A 24992-nucleotide genomic window follows, 5' to 3' on the forward strand; every position below is an offset into this window, starting at 1 on the left:
ACATTTGAGCACAGATCAGATTCATTGAAAGCAACAGCTCTGCTTTATTGATTTCAGGGAATACAGTCATGCCCTGCTTGACGATTACCCCATTTTACGATGAATCCGCGTCATGATTATGTTTTTGCGATTGCAAAATGATGTTTTAATGGGTTTTTTTCGCTTAGCGATGATCGGTTCCCTGCTTTGGGAACAGATTTTTCGCTAAACGATGTTTTTTCAACAGCTGATCGGCGGTTTTCAAAATGGCAGCCAGCTCTCAAAATGTCCCCCCGCTGTTTTTAGGAGGCATTTTTCGCAAGACAGGCACTGGAAAATGGCCACCCTATGGAGGATCTTCGCTTTATGATGAGGTATTTTGCCCATTAGAACGCATTAGCCGGTTTCTAATGCATTCTAATGGGCTTTTTAATTTCGCTTGACGAGGATTTCGCTTAACAGTGACTTCAACGGCACGGATTATCCTCGTCAAGCGAGGCACCACTGTATATATATAGCATCAAAAGCCAAGATCATCTTTACCTAGGCGCAAATGCAGTAGACCTGAATAAGAAGTGCCTGCTATAAATTAAGAAAGTAAAGTGGTGCCTCGCTTAGCGAGCGCTCCGTTTAGCGACGAAATCGTTTTGCGATGAACTTTTTGCGATCACAAAAGCAATTGCTTTGCGATGTTCCCTACGGGGGAATTTTGCTTTGCAATGATCGGTTCCCTGCTTTGGGAACCGATCATCGCAAAGCGACCATTTTCGCACAGCTGATTGGCAGTTTCAAAATGGCCGCCGGGTAAACAAAATGGCCGCCCACCGTTTTCTGGGATGGATTCCTCGCTTAAAAGGCACCGAAAATGGCCGTGCTATGGAGGATCTTCCCTGAACGGTGAGTTTTAAGCTCCTAGGAATGCATTAGGTTTTAATGCATTTCTATGGGCTTTTTAATATCGCATAGCGACGTTTTCGTTGAACAGTGATTTTTGCAGAACAAATTAACATCGCAATGCGAGGCACCACTGTACATTAAAGTGACTAAGTAACACTAGCTAAGGTTTGGCATGGAATGAGTTGTGCTCTGCAGCCTGCCCCAAGGAATTCTTTTCCATCTGACAAACAAATGCACTGAAATTTACTCTGGGCCAGAGATGCATGGAACAGAGCTGTTACTGTTATTCTTGAAAGCTGTCACACAGGGCCTTACAGCCAAACAGACATTCACAAAACTAAGTGGTGCTCTGCATGCAAGGTGAGAAAACGGGTGAGAATCACCTGTGGCCCAATCTACTTTACTTTGGTCTCATCCTGTGCCTCAGTCTTGGCCAGGGTCCCAAATATATTTCAGAGGTCCCTATGCCTGACTTACATGTATAAGACTGTAATATGTAGAATCCTCGGGATTGTTTAGTGTCTTGGGTTTCTGAGGTCTCCTTGGGCTTCTCTGTGCGGGATGACTGTCCTCTGTTTTGGAGGCAGCTGCAAAAAAATATTAACAGACAAGCAAGGATTGTTAATAGAGGCAGCATTTCCTTTACACAAGAGACACACTTTGACATACAATACGTCTGTTGGAAAAAAATAACTGCATATCCAGTTCCAAGATCTAAAGTGCCATCAAAACCTTCGATTCTCTGGATCTATAAAGACACATGTATAATGGGGATGTGGAGGAATCCCCAAGAGATTGCAAAGTAATTGGCTGGTAATAAACATTACTTTAAAACTCTTCTCAGTTCTCCTGTAGCAAAGCCAACCTCCATCACAGCTCATGTATGCCATAATACTACCTACAGCCAGATACCTGTCTGGCTACTGCAAGGTAAACACGAATTGCTGGTGAGGTTGTGAAGACGGAAGACTGCTCCATAGACTTTTATCAATAGCAGGGAATGTGAAAACATCTGTCATGGTACCATAATAATTGATGGGCCCTCCTTGATCTGACTGTGGCTACTGTAAAATGTCTTTGCAAGATTTACATTTCTAAATTAAAAATCTAAAGGGTGTCTTTTTAGCTGGCCTATGAGCTTTCCTTAAAGTTTGTTGTGTTTTATGAGCTGAGTTTATACCGTCAAGAGGAAGTGCAATTAAGCTTAATGAGGCTTACTCCCAGGTAAGTACCTCTAAGAACGCACTCATGTTCTGCAGACCTGACTGTGAGAATTTGTTAGTGGTCAGCTTATTCTGAATGCCCATGTAGGAATACAGTTTTTAGCCAAAACATCAGTCCTCTTAAGTACAGTATATATAATACATATTAATCTGAAGTGTTTTGACTCCTGTGTGTATTTTTTTTTAATATTTTCACTTGTAAAGTGCCCTGAGAACATTGGCAAAAAGATGGCATATCAATGTTATCAAGTGATAATTCAGAAAATACTTGGGGAAATATGTTTAAAAAGGATTTCTCTCATTCAGTCTTCCAGTGCTAATTGCAGACTGACAGATCAGTCTACTTGTGTTATATATCAGTTTCACAAGTGTTCATTCATAAGTTCAGACCTTCCTGTCTCTGCAGATATATGTGAATTATTATTTTTTTAAAATACAGAAAAAGTTGAATATATTTCTTCATACAGTATTTCTATGCATATTTTATCCTTAAAACAACACATTTTGAAGCATAGCGGTACATTTCTAGCCAAGAATTATGTTGCAGTATTTGGAAAAGTGTGAAAATGGAAGGTTAACGGTGATCCAGTGCACATATTAGTCTGGAAAATGTGAATCAAGTTGGATCTCTTAAAGATGCAGATTGAACCAAGTCTCAAGAATCCCTAGCCCTACTTCACATTCTAATACATTTATTAATCATTCTGTCTGTAAGTATGCTGTGGTTTTAGCCACCACAGGACCTTATAATCCAAATGGCACTGCAGAGAAACAATACGGATACGTTCTTTAATTATATATGCCCATGTCTAGGACATGTTACCAGTTCTGCCCTATACTTTGATAGTACTGTAGATGATTTAAAAAGGAATATTTGAGCTTTTCAGAAATTTCTTCAAAAAATGTAATAGGTGAGAGAAATAAAAAGAATGGATTTAAACCTAACTGCTATTCCCAAATGGAGCAGTCTAAGAGAAGAATAATAATTGTTTGCGGTCAAGTCAATTTTGACTTAGGGCAACCCATTTTCGGGGTTTTCCAGGTAGAGAATACTCCAAAATGGCTTATCATTCTCTTCTTCTGGGGGTTTCCTAGGACTCTGCAGCTTTTCTAAAGTGCCATAGTCTGGCTCTACTTGCAGGAGGCACAGTGGGGAATTGAACTCCCAACCTCCAGCTCCGCGGCCAGATACCTAAACCACTGAGCTACAAATACATAAATCCTATTGATTTAATAGACCTACTCTAGTTGGAATTAAGAATTAAATTTATACTACTAAACTGAATGGATGCCTAAGAAGTACAGTGGTGCCTTGACTTATGAACGTCCCAACATACGACCATTTCGAGTTACGACCAGCTCGGTCTACGAAATTTTGCTTCAACTTGCGAATGGAGCTTCGAGTTAAAGGCAGGGAAAAAGGCAGGGAAAAAAGGTGGGGAATTCAAATTGCTAACAGTTGGTGGCGAAGAGGCTGCTTCTTTGTAGCTCTTTCACCCTAGCAGTCAGAGTGTGCAATTGGAGGAGGCTTCGGACTGCGTGGCAAGATGCTGCTTTCTACTTTTTAAAAACTGTTCTGGGTGGGTTTTGCAGCATGGTTTTGGGCTGGGTGGTGGGATTATGTTTCTGTGCTGTGATGGGTCTTGCAGGGTTTGTTTTTCCCCCCATTTCCGATGGGTGTTGCAGGGTTTGTTCCCCCCCCCCGATTTCCAATGGGCCTTGCAGGGTTTGTTTGCTTTTTGCTTTGCTTTTTTTTTTTTTGCATTTCCGAAGGGTCTTGCACGGTTTGTTTGCTTTCTGCTTTGCTTTTTTGCATTTCCAAAGGGCCTTGCATGATTTGTTTGCTTTTCTTTTTCCCCCCCCTTCAGCCGGAATGGATTAATCGCATTTCTAATGGGTCTTCCAGTGGTTTTGTGGTGGGTTTTTCTGGTGATTTTTTCCCCCTTCGGCCGGAACAGATTAATTGCATTTCAATGCATTCCTATGGCAAATGGTGCTTCGACTTACGACCATTTCAAGTTACGACCGGAGTTCCGGAACCAATTAAGTTTGTAAGTCAAGGCACTACTGTACAACAGGGAACATCTGAAAGGGATAAGACGTTTATTGATATAAGAAGTATGGTCCAAAAACCTGGCTTGCTTCGGGTCCTCAGTTAAGAACCTGAAAAACAGGATTTTTTTGCTACAACTCCCAGGTTCCCAGTCAACACGGCCAGCAGTTATGCTTGTTTGGGGATTCTGGGAGGTGTAGTCAAAAATAAAATTTAAAAGCTCTTTGCCAATCAGATATCTGAAGCAGTGTTCATCACAGTTTTTCAATAGCGGGGAAGTCTTTTTCTGCTGGCCAACGAGAAACTCCAGTGATGTCATTCCACTGGTCTACCCAAATAAAGCATCCTGGAGGTCTGATGTTTAGCTTTTTACTTACCATCTTAAGAATGAAATTACATACTGTAATATGAAAATAAAACATTACAGAAATCAGCATCATTTTAAAATGACAAATATAAAGCTGTGGGGTGAGTCTCTGTTTGCACTATGCAATGCACCCAGGACCAAAACATTCCTACACACACAACATACACAACACCCCCCCCCCCGACAAAACAACTACAGAAGGATGAAGGAAACTGGACCAGGACTTTGCACCTCCAACTCTAGTTTTCTGTACAGACACACAAAGAACAGTTTTACAGAGAAATATCAATCCATTCAAGCACAGCATTTGAAGTTTTGTAGGTCATTTGGTCTATCCCTCTGAGCCATTTTAAGCTCTGCAGTGCAAAATGCAATTGTGGCATCCCTGAAAGGTAAGCTGTCCAACCTCCACCAATGAAGCACCCATCACTTCCTGTAGCAGTCTGTTCCTATGTCCAACAGCTTTGACTGTTGGGTGGTTTCTCCTAATGTTCAGCCACAACCTGTTTCCCATCAATCACCATCCATCAGTTCCAGCCTCGCTCTCTGCAGCAACAGGAAACTAGTTTGCACCAACTTCTGTGGGACACCCCTCCAGATATCTGAAGAAGGCACTCATATTTCTCCTTAATCTTCCCTTCTCTAGTCTAAACCTAGGTAAAGGTAAAGGTTCCCCTTGACAATTTTTGTCCAGTCGTGTTCGACTCTAGGGGGTGGTGCTCATCCCCATTTCCAAGCCATAGAGCCAGCGTTTGTCCGAAGACAATCTTCCGTGGTCACATGGCCAGTGCGACTTAGACACGGAACGCTGTTACCTTCCCACCGAGGTGGCCCCTATTTATCTACTTGCATTTGCATGCTTTCGAACTGCTAGGTTGGCGGGAGCTGGGACAAGCGACGGGAGCTCACTCCATTGCGTGGATTTGATCTTACGATTGCTTGGTCTTCTGACCCTGCAGCACAGGCTTCTGCGGTTTAGCCCACAGCGCCACCGCATCCCAAGAGTCTAAACCTACCCGGGTTTTAAAACCATTATTCCCAGGACAATTTGTGGCAGGGAACCTCCACCTGTAACCTAAAAGCAGGCAGCTGTGATATGACTGATGCAAAACTTAGAATGATTACTTTTTAGGACAAAAATTCCAAGGCTTTACCAATGAGTCAGTGGTGGTGGTGACTAGTGACAAACTCCCTCTCTGAAGTTCTTTTTGTGCTCTGTCTGGGTTGCACCTGGGATAAGTGGTGCCTTTGTCCAATTCATTTCACTACTAACAAGTTGCTACATGTTAAAGAACCTGATAGTTGGAAGGGACTCTTCCATCCACCAGATATTCACTGCATTCACCTTGACACGACCTATAATAGGAAAAGAAAATTTGCTCTCAGATGTCTCAAAAAGCTTGTTATCCCTGGTGGTAAAGGAAAATGCTATTCTGCCACCCTCATAATACCATTTTAATTAAGAAAGTGGCACAAGCATTTATAATCAGAAACAATCAGCAATACATCAGCGTAAGTACCAGCACAATTAGCTGTGTAACTTTTGCTTTGTTATACGTGATAAATAATGCTTTGGAAAGGTCACTGATATATTGGAGGACAAGAAATAATCTTAATTTATAATATAGCTAAATAATGAATAGATTTATTGTTCTAGTTTCTTATCTGGAATGCAGATGGGTCCTAATTTAATGAATGGGCAATTATCTTTCACCATTTTGTATTTTGAAGAACAATGGTGCTTTTTCTTATGCAAGGGGCAGTCAATTTGCTAGAGACAATGAAATTTCAGTGCACTTAATTTATTTTACCATACCGAAAGCAAATATGAACCAGAGTCTTTCACTTAAAAGCAGATATGCAGAACAAGATTATAATGTCATTTAACACTGTTTCACTGTGTTAAAACTATATACATACTCTCTAACTCGCTCTTATAGGAACTGATGTAGTGTAATGGCTCACATTACATTCAGAAACCATGGTTTGTCCTGATATGAGCAAGTTGTGGTTCAGTGGTTTAACTCTTTCCTCCTCCTCCTCCCTTACTTGAGGGAACAGCATAAGAAGCTTCAATTCATGGTTCCAAAACCACGCCCCACTGTTTCCTCTGTCATATTAATATGTGAAACTGAGAGTTGAATAAACCATGGTCAGTTAATAAACCAGGATATTATCATATGTTTTAATAACCTGGCATATTAACTATGGTTTATTGAGATCAGTTTTCTTATACTGAGATGCAATGAAAAACCATGGCTTGTTCCAAAGTGCAAATGGAAGTTTTAGAAGGTGGGGTCTTAAGTCACTAGGAAAAAATAAGTTTACATACAAAATCAGAATTCTTCAAACTAAATTCATGTGCTGAGAGAGATATAACTGACTATAGCAGATAGAAGGATAGCACCCTAAGCCTTCCTTGTCTTTAAGATGGCTATTTAAAAGATCGGACTCTTGGTCATAACACATCATCCTGTTTTTCTGCTGTTCTTTCACCTTGGGTGGCCAACAAAAATAATCCAGAAGAAATATAGCTAGAATCAAAAGCTAACTGCTAGAAGCACTGTGGCCTGTCAAAAAATGAATAATGTTGGTCTATTCATAGCTAAAGGCAGCCATGCATGCCTGTTTGGCATACAAAGTACTATTTTTGGATTCCTGTACCACAGCTGTAAGATGAGACATTGAACAAGTTAAAGGAAACATGTACTATTATCATTTGAACTATTACAGTAATTATGGACATCAAAATACCAATGAATTTAAAGGGAAACAAAAGATCTGTAATCGTAGCCCCTGAAAACAGGGACTCCAGGGAAGCGAGTGAGTAGGAAATGTTCTCTCACAAAACATTCTTTCCTAACGGAAAGGTAAAAGATGTGCACAATTAAAATTAACACACTACTTTGAGACCTATCTTTACCTCTGATACATGGCTGCCTGAAAAAGCAGAAATATTTCTGGGGGTGTGCTATTTTTCAAAAAGCTTTATTAACGAAGAAAAGCAAACAATGTCTTTATATTTACTTATAGTTTAAAATCAATGCTTCTCACTGATATGTTAAATCCATCACTAAGCAGGATCGCAACACTAACAGGCACACATCCAAATATGCAAAGATACACTTGTGTCCAGCTGCTACATGTTACGATGTTTCATATGCAACCTTTGGGAATTATTACATTTGTGCCAATATCCTATTCAGATTACTCATGTGCAAGGGAAAACATTGAAGCAGTGGTAGCTCTGTGGCAATGCCTGGCTATGTTCTTTGTGGCACAGCTGGACCTCCTCATCACACAGCCACAGCTGTCCTTGCAATGGCTTTGGCATGCATTGTACTGTAATTTGAAAAGGATACTGGTCCGGATATATTATTAGATGGGAATCCTTTGAACCTCTGAACTGCAGAGCTGGAAGGAATCCTATTGATCATCGAGTCCAGCCTCTCTTAAGGAGGCACCGTGGGGAACTGAACTCCCAACCTCTAGCTCTGCAGTCAGGGATCTCAGACATTGAGCTATCCAGCAGTGTCATGACGACAATAAAAAAGTTAAGCACTTTGGAAGACATGTAAGGTTTTGTTGATGAGCAGCATGCCTACCTATGCCCTGTCCAGTTGCTCCCCTCTGATGCCTCCTATAAATGACAAGGTCAGCACTGCTATTAGGCTTGTTTAGGCCCTTGCTCGAGGGAGCAGGGGGATAGGGGCAGAAAGCCTGCCACCCCCACCCCCAGACTCTGGCGGCTCTCTACAGCAGAGTAGATACAGCAGGTGAGCTATCACTGCCATCTGCCTTCAGCCTCTGTGCCACCTCTCTTGGCATGAGCCCCACAGGGTGGTCTCATCTTCTGCCTCCTCCTTTATACACAGAAATAACAGAGGGTGCAGACACTGCATTTAGCTGTGGATGTCTTTCTTTTGTGGGCAGAGGTTAGCAGAGGGCATTGTCACATCCGTTGTTTTTTTCTTCTTCTTCTTTGGATAGCGATCATCCTGTCTTTCTCTCTTATAATAATAATTATGTGTGATCAAATTAATTCTGACTCACAGTGACCCTTTTCAGGGTTTTCCAGTTACAGAAGACTCAGAAGTGGTTTGCCATTCTCTTCTTCCAGGGGTGCTCTGGGATTGTGCAGTTTGCCCAAGGGCACACAGGCTGGCTCTACCCACAAGAGGCACCGTGTGGAACCGAACTCCCAACCTCTGGCTTCACAGCTGGATACCTAAACCACAGAGCTATCTAGTCAGCTCACAAATGAAGAATGTAAGCGCTCTTATGATTACTCGGCTGCTGCCTCTTCCTCTTCTGTGTGGCAAGACGACGGGCACCAAGGACTGATGGGGTGGGCATAATTTTCCCTCAAATAAGAGGAGAACTTGGGAACACTTGGTTAGAGGGAATGACTGAACAATCCACAGACATTCTGTTCATGGTTTTTAAAAATCATTATGTGGGAACCGGTAACTCTGGGCTCTCTCTCTCCTAAGACACAAGCTAAACACAGGTTAATCAAACTTCTTTCAAAAATGTATGTAGCTTCTTAAAGGGGCATCCATAGCAATTGACTGTGCCTATGATTATCAGCTTCTATGGGCTTTTATGCTGTTTTTGTTTGCTAAGGAGTGGATGTTTGAAAGGTATTATTACGAATTATATTGTCATTGTTGTTTCTGGTCCCACTCCAAAAAAAAAAATATATATATAAATGTTCTTTGTTCTGATAAAGAATGTTTTATAAATATATATATAATTATCACTTATAATGGCTACCCCTGAGATGCATAAAGAAAATTAAAAGATTGAATTTCATAAAGTTAAATACAAGTAAATAACAATGCTGTCTTGGGAAAAGTGCTTTAAAAAGGGCATCTAGATCTTATAATTGCTACAGGAGAATTTCTCCTAATTTCCTTTAAATTACTTATGGATCTTTAGTTACTTGTCATATTGTTTACATGTACTTTGGAATGGGATGAGGAGAACAAGTTTTATTCACCACACGTTCACTATAATTTATGCTTATTGTATAGCTTGTGGGTTTATTTTCCACGCATTGAAATGTCAGATGTGTTTGTTTGTTTTTTTGCTGGGGGGGGCGAGGAGGAGGGTGTGCCAATACATAGGGTGGAGATATTTATCCTTTCACTATGCCCCCAACTACAAAAGCTCTCCCTGGATGAAGTAGATAATATTAGCCAAAAATATTAGCCACAAAATATTAGACACTGCCTATTAATGTTCTGGGCCATGTGGTTCCCCCAGATTGGAGATACAGGTGCAGATGGGTGGTGAAGGAATAAATCCACCCTACCCATGCACTTTACTCTAGCTCCCATCATTCTCCCATATCTGTAATTACATTTAAAAAAAAAGACACACTGGTAGATGTATGCTACTATGTTAAATGTAACCAGAGCTTGGAGGTAAGTATTACTAGTAACAATGTTGCACATAATCTGTCAGTTTTTGCTTCAGTGCTGGCTTAACGTCAACATAATCAGTCACCACTATTTAAATAAAGTAACGACTCTTAATGCAGTTTTAAAAGGTAATTTATTTGTAAGTCTTAAAATGGGAAGTCATTGAGGGAATTTTGATCCATTTTTGTAATTATTACTTTTATTGTATTTTTTAAAAAACTAAAATTTACATTTTAAATAGCAAGTAATGCATATCACCAATTAGTAAAAATAATGAGAATTTCTAAAAATTTGGGGGAGGAGGCAATACATTACCGTATTTATTCGCGTATAAAATGACAATTTTTACTTAAATAATTAGACAAGAAATTGAGGGTCGTTTCGTACACGGAAGGCAGCCGTTTTTCCCTGCCTCGCGGGTCTTAGGAAATAGGTAACGCAGCCGTGAAAGGGCAACACGCTTGCACCCCTCTGATCCTGGCACCCTTTCACGGCTGCTTCAGGATCAAAGGGGTGCGTGTGTGCCACCTTTTCACAGCTGTGTTACCCATTTCCTACGCCCCGCGGGGCATAGGAAATGGGTAACGCAGCCGTGAAAGGGCGCCAGGATCAAAGGGGTGCAATCGTGCAAATTTGGGGGTTAGAAAAGGGGAGTCATCTTATACATTGGGTCATCTTATAAACAGAAAAATACGGTACATTTTTCTTTAAAAAAATTAAAAGGCTAAGCTCTGAGTGTGTTTTGGTTTTCAGGCTGAGTCAGAAGTCACACAGGTCAAGCTGGTTAAAGGGGATAAATCTTATTCTTTCTTATATGCCTTCGCAGTTCCAAGAATTTAAATCTCACTGAATGCAATGGAACTTACTTTCTAGTCAGTAGGTTTACCTCCGAAGGCCAAGGCTTCAGTCATAAACCCACTTAGCAGGAAGGACACTCCAATGAATTCTGTAGATTGAAAGGTTATAATCCAAGCCAACATGAGCATGGGGTCATGAAGGGAGCTTATTGAATCATCAGTACACCTGCTTTAGCTGTAATCTAGATTGATACTTTGAAAAAGTTGCCTTGGACATGCAGAGCACTTTAATGTATGCGTTTATTTATTAGATTTACATCTTATCTCTCTCCCCCCCTCAGCACTCACAGTGACTATAATAATACAATTAGAGATGGGGATATTCATATTTGTAAATGAATATGAATATCCCCGTCCCAGCTGGACCTAATGAGGGTCCAAACTCCGGGACTGGACTCTTCACTTACACATCCCAGCACCGTGAAAGTCCCGCTCTTCCCGCCAATGGTGCCTGGAGCACCACTGTCTTCCTGCTCGGCTGGCCACTCCAGGCAGAGGGCGGGAGGGTGAATCTCCCTGCACAGCCGCTGAGTAGCCAGCCAAGCAGGAAGATAGCAGAGCGCCGGGCACCATTGATTAGCAGAACCTTCATGGCACTGAGATGCATGAGTGGATGGTCCAGTCCTGGAGGGGTGGACCTTAACTGGGCCAACTGGGACAGGGATATTTGTGTTCATTTACAAATACGAATATCCCCATCTCTAAATAGAGTCAAATCAATCTATATTTGGGTGATATGATTCACATACTTACAATACTCTGAAGAAGAAATAGACATCAATGAATGCATCAAATTTAAAATATTTCATATAAAATATTTAAAAATCAGCATTTCGTTACATTCAGTATTTTATTAATTTTTAAGAATGCATGAACTGATGGCCATTTGTTGCTTAGAATAAAATTGCATCAAAGAAGCATAATTAAAACAGAAAAAAAGGTTTACTTAAAACATAAGATAGATTGAAATGTAATGTAATTAAGAACCTCCAACTGGTTAAAAGCAGCACCCAGTTTAATTGCCAAACACTCATACAGTATGAGTAAAAATATATTTGTCTGCTGGCATTCAAGTATCAGAGAATAAACCCATCCTACCCAGTCTCTCCTGATTGGAAGTTGTATGGCCTGAAAACTCCAATCAAGATGGCTCTATCTTGAGCTCCTATCAAATGTGTCTCTAAGAGTCATGGAACTGAGAAAAATTCCTCCCTTTTTAATCAATATTTGAAAGTGAGCGATGGAATTGGACAAAGAAAGAACTGATCGGAAAGCTAGTAACAGTGGCTAAACTAATCATAGCAAAGAATTAGAAAGTTAAATGTGATCTCCAATTAAATGAACGGTATAAAGAAGTATGGAATACAGCTATTAATGATAAATTGACATGCAATGTTAAAGTAAGAAAAGGGGTGACAAATAAGAATATGTTTATATTAAATTATATATATATAATTTTTATTTATATCCCACCTATCTAGCCGGTTAAGACCACTCTATATGAGGAGAATGTATTGATTTTGTACTAACAAATGTATTCCTGGAAAGGGAATGGGGCTTTGTAAAAAGGGAAGGAAATAGAGTATCTCCAGTGGTCTTGGTGGAAGGAGCACATTGAGTTGTACATGTTGTGTTTCTTTAGTAAGGCACAACCATCTTGTCTCACTCACACGTGTTCAGAGAAGACAGGTGTTTGCTACTTTCCAAAATCATCTTTGAGTGCTTAATCCATCTCAGCTAAGAGTCATTACTCATGCTGTCAGGCCTCACTTAAACTTATACCGAAATCCAACCTAAGGTTTTTGTCTTATTAACATGAGCAAGTGAGAAGACTAAAGTGAAGGGTCCTGTCAAAATAACAGAGGCATGCTTTCCATCCATTATTTTCTCTCAGGGATTTTGCTTTCAGAAACCCAGAGCTGAAGGGAGTCGTTAAGAGGAAACACACATAAAGTACTAGCGAAGTCTGTTGATATTCTCCACTAGAGTCTGTAATGTTTCAGTGTGTCACCTAAGCTTGTAAAAGTTACTGTTTGAAATGCAACACCCAGAATCTCTTTGCCAAAATCACCCTGACTGCCTTCGCAGAGGGAATCTGGGAGCTTTTATTCCAAATCATTTTATTTTATTTATATACCGCCAGAAGTGGTGTGTGTGTACACCCCCCCCCAGACACACCCACCCACTTTGGGTGGCATATAAATAATAAAATAAAATAAAATTTTAAAAAACCAGTGGCACCCACAAATTATCACAGAAAAGTGGCAAGTTTTACAAGTTCTGATCCTTATTACAATTTCTATTACTTCTGAACCTAAATGAATTTTAATACCACTGTATTTATTATATTTATCTGTTCTCAGCTCCTGATTTTTTCATGCAGCAATGTGTTTGTTCTGACCGTTCTCCATTATTGTACCTCTGGGTAGAGTGGGTGCATATAAATTCAATAAATAAATAAATAAATAAATTCAATAAATAAATGTTTTAATGTTATTGAAAGTGGCCCAGACAGCAGTGCTTCATTGACTGAATTTCTTCACAGTCATAAAAAATTGGTCCTCTATCCAGGTGGCCCCATTTTACTTGATAATTCTTTCATCTTCCTAATAGGGCAGCATATGGGTACATGATTGCCTCAACAAAACTATCAACTTGTATTTTCTTCCATTTTTTCAAGATTTGAAGTATAACATATAACACCAATTTTTCTTCCTACTGTCTGAGTAGGTTCTGATCTTTTGGCTCTAACATAATTTTTGTGGCATTACCAATGCCAATGTATATGCATTAGAGATGGGGGTATTCATATTCGTATATGAATATCCCCCCACAGGTGCAGATAACGAGGGTTAACCAATCACTCACAATTCTGCCGCTGCTGTGAGCTCCACACGCCGTTCCTATCGTTCCGGAGCTCGCGATGGATTAGACAGTCCAGGTAGTAGGCGAGATGACGAGCCTCTCTGTCAGGTCAAAGAGTGGCTAATCCATCGCGAGCAACGGAGAGATACATAGGAAGGGACTGCGAAGGTCATGGCAGCGGCGGAATTGTGGGTGGACGGTCTGGCCCCAGGGGGCCGGACCCTTGTTATCTGCACCTGTGGGGGGAAATTCATATTCGTGTACACTATATTTCTTCTCCTTAAAAATAATAAATCCAGGGGAAAAAAAGGGAAAAATTAAAGTGCCACTGATGCAACCCATCTTGTGTGCTCCCAACCCACATGCTGAATGAAAAATGATTTATTATTTTATTTCCTTCCGTCATTCAGAGCTTAAGTTACTTTAAAAAAAAAAATAATTAGGTATATTTCTAAAGCTCCTTGATGATGAGTTTCAGCCATAACTCCAAAAGCTGGGAAGTAAATGTTCCCTTTCTTTTATTACAGTTGTAACTTTAAATGGTACTTATTAAAAAATACAAATCTTGGATTGCCACCAGCTCCTGGCCTGTGGCAGAAAAAGTAGTGAGGCCATGCCCCCATTACTATCAAACTAAAATCAGTTACTAATTACACTTCAAAAAGTGACATTATCCCTTTATTATGTTACTGTAATATCACTTAGCTATGTCTCAGGTATAAAGAAGAAAACTTATTTCTAATGTATTATTCCCAAGCTGTAGCAAATGTTTCCTTTGGTTAAAATGTAATAGAAACAATTCTATTGGCAAAATGACAGAGGATGAGGCTGGGCAGGAAGAAGTTGCCACGAAGATCCAGTTAACTTCCTGTAGTAACTAGAGTTTACTTATGAAACTGCTAGAGTCATCTGAGGTTATTTGCGTGGCAGATATTCAGCTGTGCAGTTCACCTACCTCCCAAGGTGCACTAAGGTCTATGTTTTATATAAGGGGGAAATAAGGTGGAGGAAAATCCTGCCTTCTGAATAAAGAGTCTGGACTAGGTGGTTTTTTGGATTCCTTTCATGCTAATGATTTTTTGATCCACAGCTGTATTGATTCAAAAATATAGGGGCCTGCTTGCTCTTTCAGGTATGGAATTCTCTGCCTATTAATCCTGTGGTACAATCCTGTACCACAGAACTGGGCAATTTTAGCTGTCCACATCACAGGACTGCAACTCCCATTAGCCCTACCAGCAAAGCAAAGAGCAAGTGATGATGGGATATGTAGTCTAACAATATCTAAAGGACACAAGCTGTCATCTCATGCTGTACAACGTTTATTGTCAAGGCAGCTGTGGTTGCCCAGCATTGCATTAAATTAATTTTCAAAGTGCCTTCAAATAATAATTTTTTTTTACCAGGCTGACACACACGGGGAGAAAGGTGGCCATTTGTCTGTCTGTCTTTGGAGAGCATCACAGGTCTCAGCTGATGTGAGAGAATCATTTCATTCAATTTCTGCTGGAGCACCAAATAGTCTTCTGATAATTTTGAGATCTAGAGTCAAGATAATACAAGAAAAACACATGTCAAGGCCAATCAAGGGGGAAAGGGAAGGTAAATAGAGAATGGGACCCCCTTCCCCTTGTTACAGAGAATTTTCATAGGTATACAGAAAAAAAAATCATACTGAACCATAGAACACTTACTGAACCATAGAAGTAATAAAAAAGAGTCTTAACACTGTTGGAAGAATATTCTGGAACACTACCTTTCATGCACCTATCCCCACAGGTGCCCAACAGGGTCATTCTGGAAGTGAGAGTAAGCTGTACCTGTCCTTTTCATTGGTGGTCTTTCGCTGTCCTACTCACCCCCTGAAGAAATAAAGATTACCCATATTCTGTTTCCTTACCCTTAGTCCTTTCAAATTTGCAAGCAGTTAACATCTGTTTTTTGAGGGTGGCCTACACTTCCCTTCCCTGGGCTATGCGCTCAGGCTTTGGATCATGGTCCTCTATCTAGTTAGGATAGGTTTTTAAGTCAAATGTGTTTTCTAAACAAAGTGAGTAACTTTTGTTTTTAAGTGCAACCTCTGCCTTACAGCTCCAGATCAATAAGGTAGGTTTAAAGGCTCATAAGAACTCTGTTGCTGTTTATTCTCCTAATAAAGTTCTCCCAAATAGATTTAATAATCTGCATTAAAATTTACAACAAAGGCTAACCAATATGCTGAGCCCAGTATAGTATCTAGTGGGTAAGTGATGGAAATGAATATTATTGTTGTTGCTGTTATGGTTGTCTCCTAAAACCACATTCGTTTTCAGCAAGTGACTGTTCAATGTGAATTTTGCATCTGCTCTAAGCCAGCCTTTGCCAACTTAGATATTCTCTAGCTGGGTGGACCATAACCTTCATCTTCCCCTCCCAGTCAGCTGCAGTAGCAGAGATGATGACAGTTGTAGTTTAGTACAAATGGAGATGAGCCGATGTGGAATGGGCTGCTCTAAGCACCTTACCTGTCTGGAGAAAGCTGCCAAGTCCGACTTTTCTTTCACTGGGCCATCTTTTAGAATGTCCTTTGAGCCCTCAGCTTGAGCACCAGAACTCTGCCTCTCTTTTGTTGCATTAGAAATGAGATTTTGACTGGGCCCACCACCTTTCAGCTCACTGTGGGCTTTTGCTTGGTGTTCACAAGGCAATTTCCCTTCTTTTCTGAGCTGTCCCCGTCTCCGGTACCCTCGGTAATTACTCTGAATGACTAGCGCTGCTTTTTCTTTGTCTCCTGAGGCCAGCTTGCTAGATTCAATATGTTTCAGAGAGCCTCTTAGGGAGCCTTTCCTTAGATTCGCTTTGTGTTCACAGGGAATTGGCTGGCCTTGTTTCAGAGACTCTTTTTCCTGGTGACTATCACAGAGAATGGCAGGACTTTTATTTTTCTCATTTGCAGTACCTCTTTCCTGAGGACCCTGCCGGCTAGCTTCGCTTGCCTTTTTGATAGATCCTCTCTTAGAGGAGCGACTGGAGCTGGTCTGTTTTTTCCCTTCCTCTGGAGGCTTTTGTTGTGCTGAAGGGCCTCCTCCTCTAAGAAGCATCTCTTTGTTCCCATCTGGTGCCTTCTGATCCAAGTAGGAGATGCTCCGAGTAAGTGCAGTAGCTGTATCTTTTTGGTCCATTCCAGCTTCTGTTTCCAGTGCCGTATTTTGAACTGTTTTTTCATCCCGTTTGAAACTTTGTTTTGAAGAGGGCCCTCTCTCTACCATTTTCTGTTCCTTGATCCTTTTACGTTCTTTGTAGCCCCGGTAGGTATTCTGAAGGATAATGGCAGCTTCCTCTTCAGTTTGAGGAGAGGACTTTTGTACAATTGCAACACCACCCACAAACTGTGGAGATAAGTTGTGCTTCTCTTCTGAACATCCCATCTTCTTGTGCTGGTCTTTGAACTTCTTACGTTCTCGGTAACCCCGGTAGCTACTCTGAAGGATTACAGCAGCTTCCTCTTCAGTATGAGAAGAATTCTGTCTAACATCTGCGCCATCCTCTGAAAGCAAACTCTGTGCAACTTCTGAAGCTCCTTTTTTCTCAAGCTGCTCCTTGAATTTTTTACGTTCCAGGTAACCCCGATAGTTACTCTGTAGGATAACAGCAGCTTCCTCTTCAGTACGAGGAGCAGAGTTTTGCACAATAGCTGTCCTATCCTCAGACTCTGGAGTTTGTTCACCTTCTCCTTTTTCAACTGGCTTAGCTGTCATGTCAGCCTGGTCTTTCCTGAGAAGTGATTCCCTGAAACAGACATACTATATTTAGGAGATATTAAGGAAACTAATTCCATAATCTTACAAACCTCCTCAGGGCAGCATATATGCATTCAAATGTCAATACGACAAATGTTAAAATATGAAATGTTGTTGTTGCTGCTGCTTAGAGCAGGAAATAGGATCTAAAAAACAGAATTTTGAAAAGCAGTGTTTTTAGTATCTCAAATACCAGCAACTTTATATATTTCATAAGGTAGTTATCATCATTCATAAATTGCTAAAGATAGCACAGCTCCTGTTGAAGTCAAGAAGGTTCACTAACATATATGCTACTATGATAATAATAATAATAATATATTACCATTATTGATCACTGTGAGATCTAAGAGTCAAATGACAATCACTGCGCCAGTGAAATTTGCAGCACTCACTCAGCGTCCACTTTTGCATTTCAAAGCCACCACACTAGTTGGATCCTGCTTTTACTCTGTATGGGTTCATAAGCTAAGCAGAACCTGGCCCAGTTAATACTTAATACAAAAGGTTCAGGCTCAACTCACAGCATCTTTAACGCACAAAGAGAAAAGAATCCTGTATAAAAGTTAATACTTCATACAAAAGGTTCAGGCTCAACTCACAGCATCCTTAAGGCACAAAGAGAAAAGAATCTTGTATAAAAGCCTGGAGAACCACTGCCAATGAATGTCGACAATATCAGGCTAGATAGACCAAAGGTCTGAGTAAATATGAGGTGGTTTCCCCATGTTCGTATGTTCTTCAACCCAATAAAGAAAAAAATGGACAGCTTCATAAACATGTATAGGTCTGGACCCCATTGGATGCAGGTTCTATTTTCTAGGTCATGGGCAGGAATCAAGTAGGACAGGCTGTATGCAGTGCCTCTGGACCCTGGAAGGTCTCCCCAGAGACCAAGTTTCAACATGCTAACAACAACAACAACAACAACAACAACAACAACAACAACAACAACAACAATGATAATGATAATGATAGTGATGGTGATGGTGATGGTGATGAGAGAGAGAGAGCTATTTTTGCTCCTGGAAGCCTCTAGCACTTTTCACTTTGCGATCCCTGAATGCTTCTCCTGAAGCCCCCCCCCCAATAAAAAACAAAACAAAACTGGAAGTATGCCTGAATTTTCATTTCCTGTTTACATGTTTTCTGGAGGGAGGCTGCCATTTTGGCCCCTAGTGGGGGCAAAGGATGAGTCACCAGCCCCCCCCCAGAAGATTACCCACTTCTGCTATAGATAGCAGCAGTAGCAGCTTTCCTACAACAATTTAAGAACTGGTTCTGGTAAACTTCAGTCCAGATTGCTTGCCAGCTATTTTCTTTACTTCAGGCAAAATGTACTTAGCTCTATATCAAATATTGAATTCTTTGATTCCATATTTGATTATATTCCTGATCTGGTTCCAACATACAGACACAGAGGCAAGAAAGCTCTTTCCAAATCAAACAATAGTGAAATGCTATTTCCACCCATTATTTTAAGTGGAAATTGTACACACTTTTATCAAATGTAGAATGAAAACAAAATATAAGATCCTTCTCACTCTCGCTGCTTGGAAGATTGCAGTTTGTCATGATGTACAATATACTGCTGCTTTCTTGCTTCTTTTTTTAATTCACAGAAAAAGATGGCATTTAATGGAACCATGATACAGTATTAATACAAACAATACCTTTTCCTTCTGAAACTCTTTCGCTCCCTGTATCCCTTGTAGTGAGATTGAATTGTTGTTGCCGCTTTATTATTTGCATCCTTTTGCTCTTTAATCTTCTTCCTGATTAAGTATCCTCTTGCAGCTGGCGTAAATGACAGTAAGAACAAAACTTTCTTTTAAAAACAGTAACCTAGAGGTATGAAGTGCGCTGCTTATATAAATAGCCATACTATAGACTGAGGATGAGTAGCCTGTTTCCAAATGGGTGTGCTGTAGATACACTGGGAGACAAACCAGCACATGCAATTGCTGAGATAGAACCAAAATGGAGCATGTGGCTTTGAATTTTACCTTGTGATTTGAATTTCCCAATATAGTTAAGTGGCTGAAAATAAAAAAAACAGCTTAGCCACATCATAATATTGGGAAATTAAACATTGTTTCTACTCCTGTTCTTTTTAAAAACTTACTAGGACAGCACTGATGGTCCATTCCACTTAGATTTTTTTTAAAATGAAAACTTTCAGAAGGAGGAGGAGAGAAGAGGGGGGCAAGGGGGTGATTTTTCCCCCTTAAGTGAGGCAGGCCAAGAAGAGTCACTTGACATTTGGATGCAAAGACCCTATTTAGCTGCTTCAGCCCGCTCCAACTGAGCCATGTAGACAAGCCCATATGACTGGACATGAAGGAAGCATGCTGGCTTAAGAGGCACAGGATAAGGTGATAATGGTTTGCTTCTCCAACTCTTTGCCTTCACTCCCTGTCCCTCAATGTTCTGCTGCCAAAGCTGGCTGCCACACCCTGCCTAACATCAAGACCACTCCTGTTTCTAGAAATGGAGTACAATTTTTTTTCTGAGATCCTTGCACACAGTCCCCTCACCCCAACAAATCTATTCTGCCTTTCCCCTCCAGGTTTGAATAGTTCATCTCCGCCAGTGTCACCTTGCCTTCAAAGAAGCAAAATGAAACAGAAGAATCCCGAAGTGGTTGATTGGAATGTACTACTTCAGACTGCACATGGGGGGGGGATGCCGTTTTTTTTTTTTAGTGCTCCCCTTTATAAATACTTCCTGTGAATAAACAGCTCATTTGGCGGAGATGATGATGATGATGTGCTGCCAGCCCATCCCCTGACATGCTTATTAAAAACTTGCAGGAAAACTTTTCATATCGGAGCATTCAAAAAGCGGCCCGCTCCCAAGTCTGAAATGATACGGTCCATTCCTACGCTTGTCACCTTCTTTTGAAGTATCTGCTGACATCATCAAACTCCCAAAGAAGAAAGAAAATGGCCGGGATGGACTGGAGTCAGAACGTTCTGCTCACTGTGTAGTGGTGCCCCTTGTGGCGAACCACTGGGACTACAGGTTGAAGCCTTTCTTTGACAGTGAAGGGTTTCTGGGTATGAGAGTGGCCTTGCCCATTTACATTCACCATTGCTTCTCCTCCATAAGAATTTTTCCTGAGCAACATTAGTCTATTTTCTGACTCTAGACTTCTGGGTCCAATATGACTCACAGATGCAGCTACAGCTCAACTGTTACCTATGGCTTAGCTCTAATGGAAGCGGCATTAAGCAAAAACAGAAGGTGCAGATGCTTCCTTTCTTATCCAGAGAGGTAGGTATGCATACTGATTGCATCAACCTGCCTTTGGTAACAGTGGAAGGAATCAAAACATTAATTCTCACCTGCCTGAAGCCTGGTAATGCACATTTCCATTTTGTATGCATTCCTTACACTTGTATATTCTTTACGAGCAATATATCCCCTGTAAGCTAAAGACAGATGGTAAGAATTTTGTAAGTATGGAGTTACAATACTTTTGCTAAACTACAGCTTGCGTGTGTGTGTGTGAAAAAAATGGGGAATGTCTTGTTTGCAAGTAAATTCATGTCCCTAAAAGAACTCTCAAAGTTCAAAACTAAAAGGGAAGAAAGTGCACAGGAATGATCAACCTTGTTTAAAGGAAAACTAACATTTTTGGCTCCAGCCGATTCAACAGCTCCCCCCCCTCTCTGTGAGAGGTCTGAGAGGTGACAAAGCAGGTTCTCAACCCCTGGGAATTTGATTAATCTGTACTTTAACACAAAATATGTAAATGAGATATTCTGTAGGGTTTCCAATCACATGGAGCAAATAGCGAATTAGGTGCAAAGAGAAATGAAAGGCTGGATTTCTCCAACTATAAATTCAAGGCCAAACTACTGAAATTACTGCACTGGAAGAAGCCCTAGTCAGCTGCACAGGGATCAAATCTGAAGCATCATTATGGGATAGACCTGGGATTCACTGTATTAAAAATATGTGCTTCGTATGTTGAGCAGAACATAGATTGTCATTCTTCATCATCATCATAGGCATCCTTCAGTCTCGAGAGAATATGGTAACATGCTCTGTATCGAGAAGTGTCCTCTCCAGATCATGTAGCCTCAGTAAAGTAATATGGAGGATAGGCTGTTACCCAAGCAGCAAATCCCCCCTCTCCACGTTGCTGAAATGGTCCAGTGGAAAAGCAAGAGCCAATACAACTGGTTCCAGCAATGTCGCAGGAGTTGGCAGAATGACACAAACTGCCTTCGGGACTCCAGATCCGGATTTTGCCTCTAGGTCAACTCCTGAAGCCTTTTCCATGAATGGATATAGCCACAAGGCTTTCCCACTATGTAATCCTAATTCAATCTTGTAAATAATGCCACAAAATCTACTGGACTGCTTTAAAAAATCAAATAAAAAAAGACTAGCCCACTAAGAGTGTAGAAGACAACTCAATGTATGAGTGTATTTTTTTGTTTTTTGTTTTTTTGGTTTCTTGGCTAAATAAATGAGCTTGATCACTTTGGACCTTTCATGTTTTACATTTTATTGATCTGTTTTGCCTGACAGCAGGGGATCTCTCCTAGAAGAAAGAATGCAGTATTCAACTGTTATATTTTAGCAGGAAAAATTCTGCCTTCAGTCATGGTGAACTCAAATATCTTTGATTTCATTCCATCTATTTGAATTATGACTAAATCAAGATTAAAGTCATTTTATTTACATATTGTTACCCATGCTATTATTTATATTCCATATTTCTAGGCAAAATGTTCACTGATGCTAGCTTGCAGTATCATAAAATAACACAACGAGATAAAATATAATGAACCAAATAAAAAGCCAATGATAAGCACAGCAAAAAGTCTGATATATGATGCCTGGATTACATACTCCACCAATCCTGCCAAAAATCACATTTTCAAAGTTGCAAGCCAAATCAAACTTGTACCTGATTGTATTTTAACTGCATTTTCTTCCCTTTTCTCCTTTAGTTTTCTGTATCTCTTTGAACCAAGCCATCCCCTAACATAAGCTTGAATCAAAACAATCCTGTTGATCATCTCCTTCCGCATTAGGTTTAGCTGCTCAACATGGTAGTATTTGAGAAACACCTAAAAAGAAAACAAAACAGGTTGGAGATGCCTCTACATTATAAATTTTCTTTTACAGGAGATATCTATAATATTATGCCCTCTGCAATTACAAAGGAAAAGAAGATGAAGACCTGGCACTGTAACAAGTATTCAGCACCTCTTTCCTATCTTTTGGTGACTGTGGACTACTGATTAGGAGCGGGGACCATGCAGGATCTGTCCTTGATTATCCCAGAATGCAGGACACCTAATAATGACCTAAATCTGTAGGAAGCCAGATTTAGGATGAGTATCAGGAAAAAACCTCTTAGCTGTTAGAGCAGTATGGCAATGGAACCAACTACTTAGGGAGGTGGTGAGCGCTCCAACACTGGAGGCATTCAAGAGAAAATTAGACAACCATCTGTCAGACCTGTTTTGATTTGGATTCCTGTGTTGAGCAGGGAGATAGATTCAATGGCCTTATTATTCTATGAAACTACCAGGTTTTATAAGAATTTTAATTCCAAGGAGACTGAATTGCAGACTATTGGAAGCTGGTATTCTTTTCTCAGTAATATATATAAAGTATACTATCATTTTTGGATCTGACTAGAAGGGTACAGCAAGCAGCGGTTGTGCACAAATGGCCAAAATTCTCTAGAATTCTGGTTTATCCTGAATGAGCTAACTACTAGTGTGTTTATTTAAGAGTATTTTTATCCTGTTTTTCATTTAAACATTCAGTACCCTGGCCCCTACTTCTCATACTGGTTCTCCCCATTCCAACAACTGCTAAGCAAACTAGGATTGTGCGTGCGTGTAAGCAAAGTCTAAACTGGATTTTCACTGGGATATGAGCTGGAGCTGATCCTTGTGTACGAAATTGTTACCTTAGTTTTCCCAAGTATCCAGTTATCGAGCTGGGCTTTTTCCAAGATGGCAGCACAAGTTTCGGGACTTACAGGGGGGTTGTCATTTGATTTGTAACAAAGGAGATAATATCTAAGAGAGAGTGAAAACAAAACCCTTGATCTTTAAGTATCTCAATTGCAGAAGACATTTTAGACTCATCATTTCATGTTTATCTGATTTTTTTTGTACAAACAGATGTGTAATACTGTCACAGCCACTCTGAATTTGTATGCATGACATTTAAACACCAAGCTAAAAGGCTAACCACAGGCATATCTGTGTACATAAGCAGCTGAAATTTTGAAAATGCCACAACACATCAAAACTTTTAATTTATGTTTGATTTCATTTATTTATATTAACCTACACAATCAGAAAAAAATATTTGGAACTGTTCCATTCTCCTTGGGACCATACCACTTCAAAACGTAGATGAACAACATGTCTAGATGCTTCTGAGGCCCAAATCAAACAACAGCTTTTTGTTTAGTTTTGTTTATTATTTACTTTATTGCTGTATAATTTGTATTTATTATATTTGTTTGTTAACTGCCCAGTATAGTGATTTGCACTAATTGGGAAGTAAAAAAAATGGAATAAATAACAGCATACAAAGAAAACTAAATATACCCACAGAGACAACAAATCAGATAGTAGTTTTGCGCTGGAAGGAAATTTTCAGTGTAGGAGCACATTCAAACATGTAATGCTCCTGCTGTTTTCTTGAGTGATACTGAGTGTGTACACTATTTCTGAATTATTTATTAGACCTGTACTCCACCTTTCTCCCGCACAAAAAATGGGGTTAATAATGAATTCAATTACAAATAATTTATTGTCATTGTAAGTATATACATGGTATACTCAAATGGAATACTAAAAATTAAATGCAAAACAGATTAATTAAAATACATCAATTAAAATCAATTAAAGCATGTCAATAAGGGATTCCCTATTCACCCTCTATATCCCCTGTATTCTGAAGGCCTGCCACAATCAATTTATCTTTGCTCATCAGCTGGAAGACAATTAGGAGGGGGGGTAACTTAAATCAACAAAATCCTGTGACAAGTTAGAATCTGACAAGTTTTATTTCACATAAGCTTTCATGGCAGTCCAGAAATAATATGCTCAACAAAATATCTTAAGGCACCAAAATACCTTTTGGTGTTTCTGCTGCAACAGGCTAATGCAGCTGTTCTTCTGGAATTTCTTTGGTCGGGAGCTTCCACAGCTTGGGACCAGCTACTGAGAATGTCCTTCAACTGAGGAGACTGAATCTTATCTCTAACAGATGTGTTGTGCAGGCAGTGACACTGAGCAAGGACTCTGATGACCTCCATGAAGAAAACCCATCTTCCAACATGATCTTGTGCTATTATTGCACAGGAATTCAATAGGCCTACATAGGGTATAGGATGCTGCATTGATGCCTCTGATAGCAGAGAGTGGGCACCATACTGTGGTGAAGACTCTTGCTATATATAGAAGGTAGAAGGGGGAAGCGCCAAAGTGGGCATTCTTTTGGCAAGACAGGAGACAAGCCATCACTGGATCTGCTGGATTCAAAGTCACTCTATTCC

At 40.2% G+C, this 24992-nt stretch overlaps 1 protein-coding gene across 11 annotated transcripts in view; it reads right to left on the reverse strand.

Annotated features, from left to right (window-relative positions):
* The window catches only part of MYO3A (myosin IIIA), a 131054-nt gene that overhangs the window by 10996 nt on the left and 95066 nt on the right, over window positions 1-24992 (reverse strand). For 7 of the 11 annotated variants that reach the window (XM_078378630.1, XM_020801462.3, XM_073003043.2 and 4 more), the window contains 7 exons: window positions 23388-23499; window positions 22371-22533; window positions 20794-20880; window positions 19120-19243; window positions 16172-17435; window positions 15071-15209; window positions 1354-1463 (listed from right to left, as the gene is read on the reverse strand). In XM_078378630.1, coding sequence (XP_078234756.1) covers window positions 1354-1463; window positions 15071-15209; window positions 16172-17435; window positions 19120-19243; window positions 20794-20880; window positions 22371-22533; window positions 23388-23499 — 1999 coding nt within the window. The remainder of the gene's footprint in view (window positions 1-1353; window positions 1464-15070; window positions 15210-16171; window positions 17436-19119; window positions 19244-20793; window positions 20881-22370; window positions 22534-23387; window positions 23500-24992) is intronic. The other 4 variants (XM_073003045.2, XM_078378631.1, XM_073003044.2 and 1 more) reach the window with 2 other exon arrangements.

The sequence above is a fragment of the Pogona vitticeps genome, chromosome 6, assembly GCF_051106095.1.
Source record: "Pogona vitticeps strain Pit_001003342236 chromosome 6, PviZW2.1, whole genome shotgun sequence".
Classification (NCBI taxonomy): domain Eukaryota; kingdom Metazoa; phylum Chordata; class Lepidosauria; order Squamata; family Agamidae; genus Pogona; species Pogona vitticeps.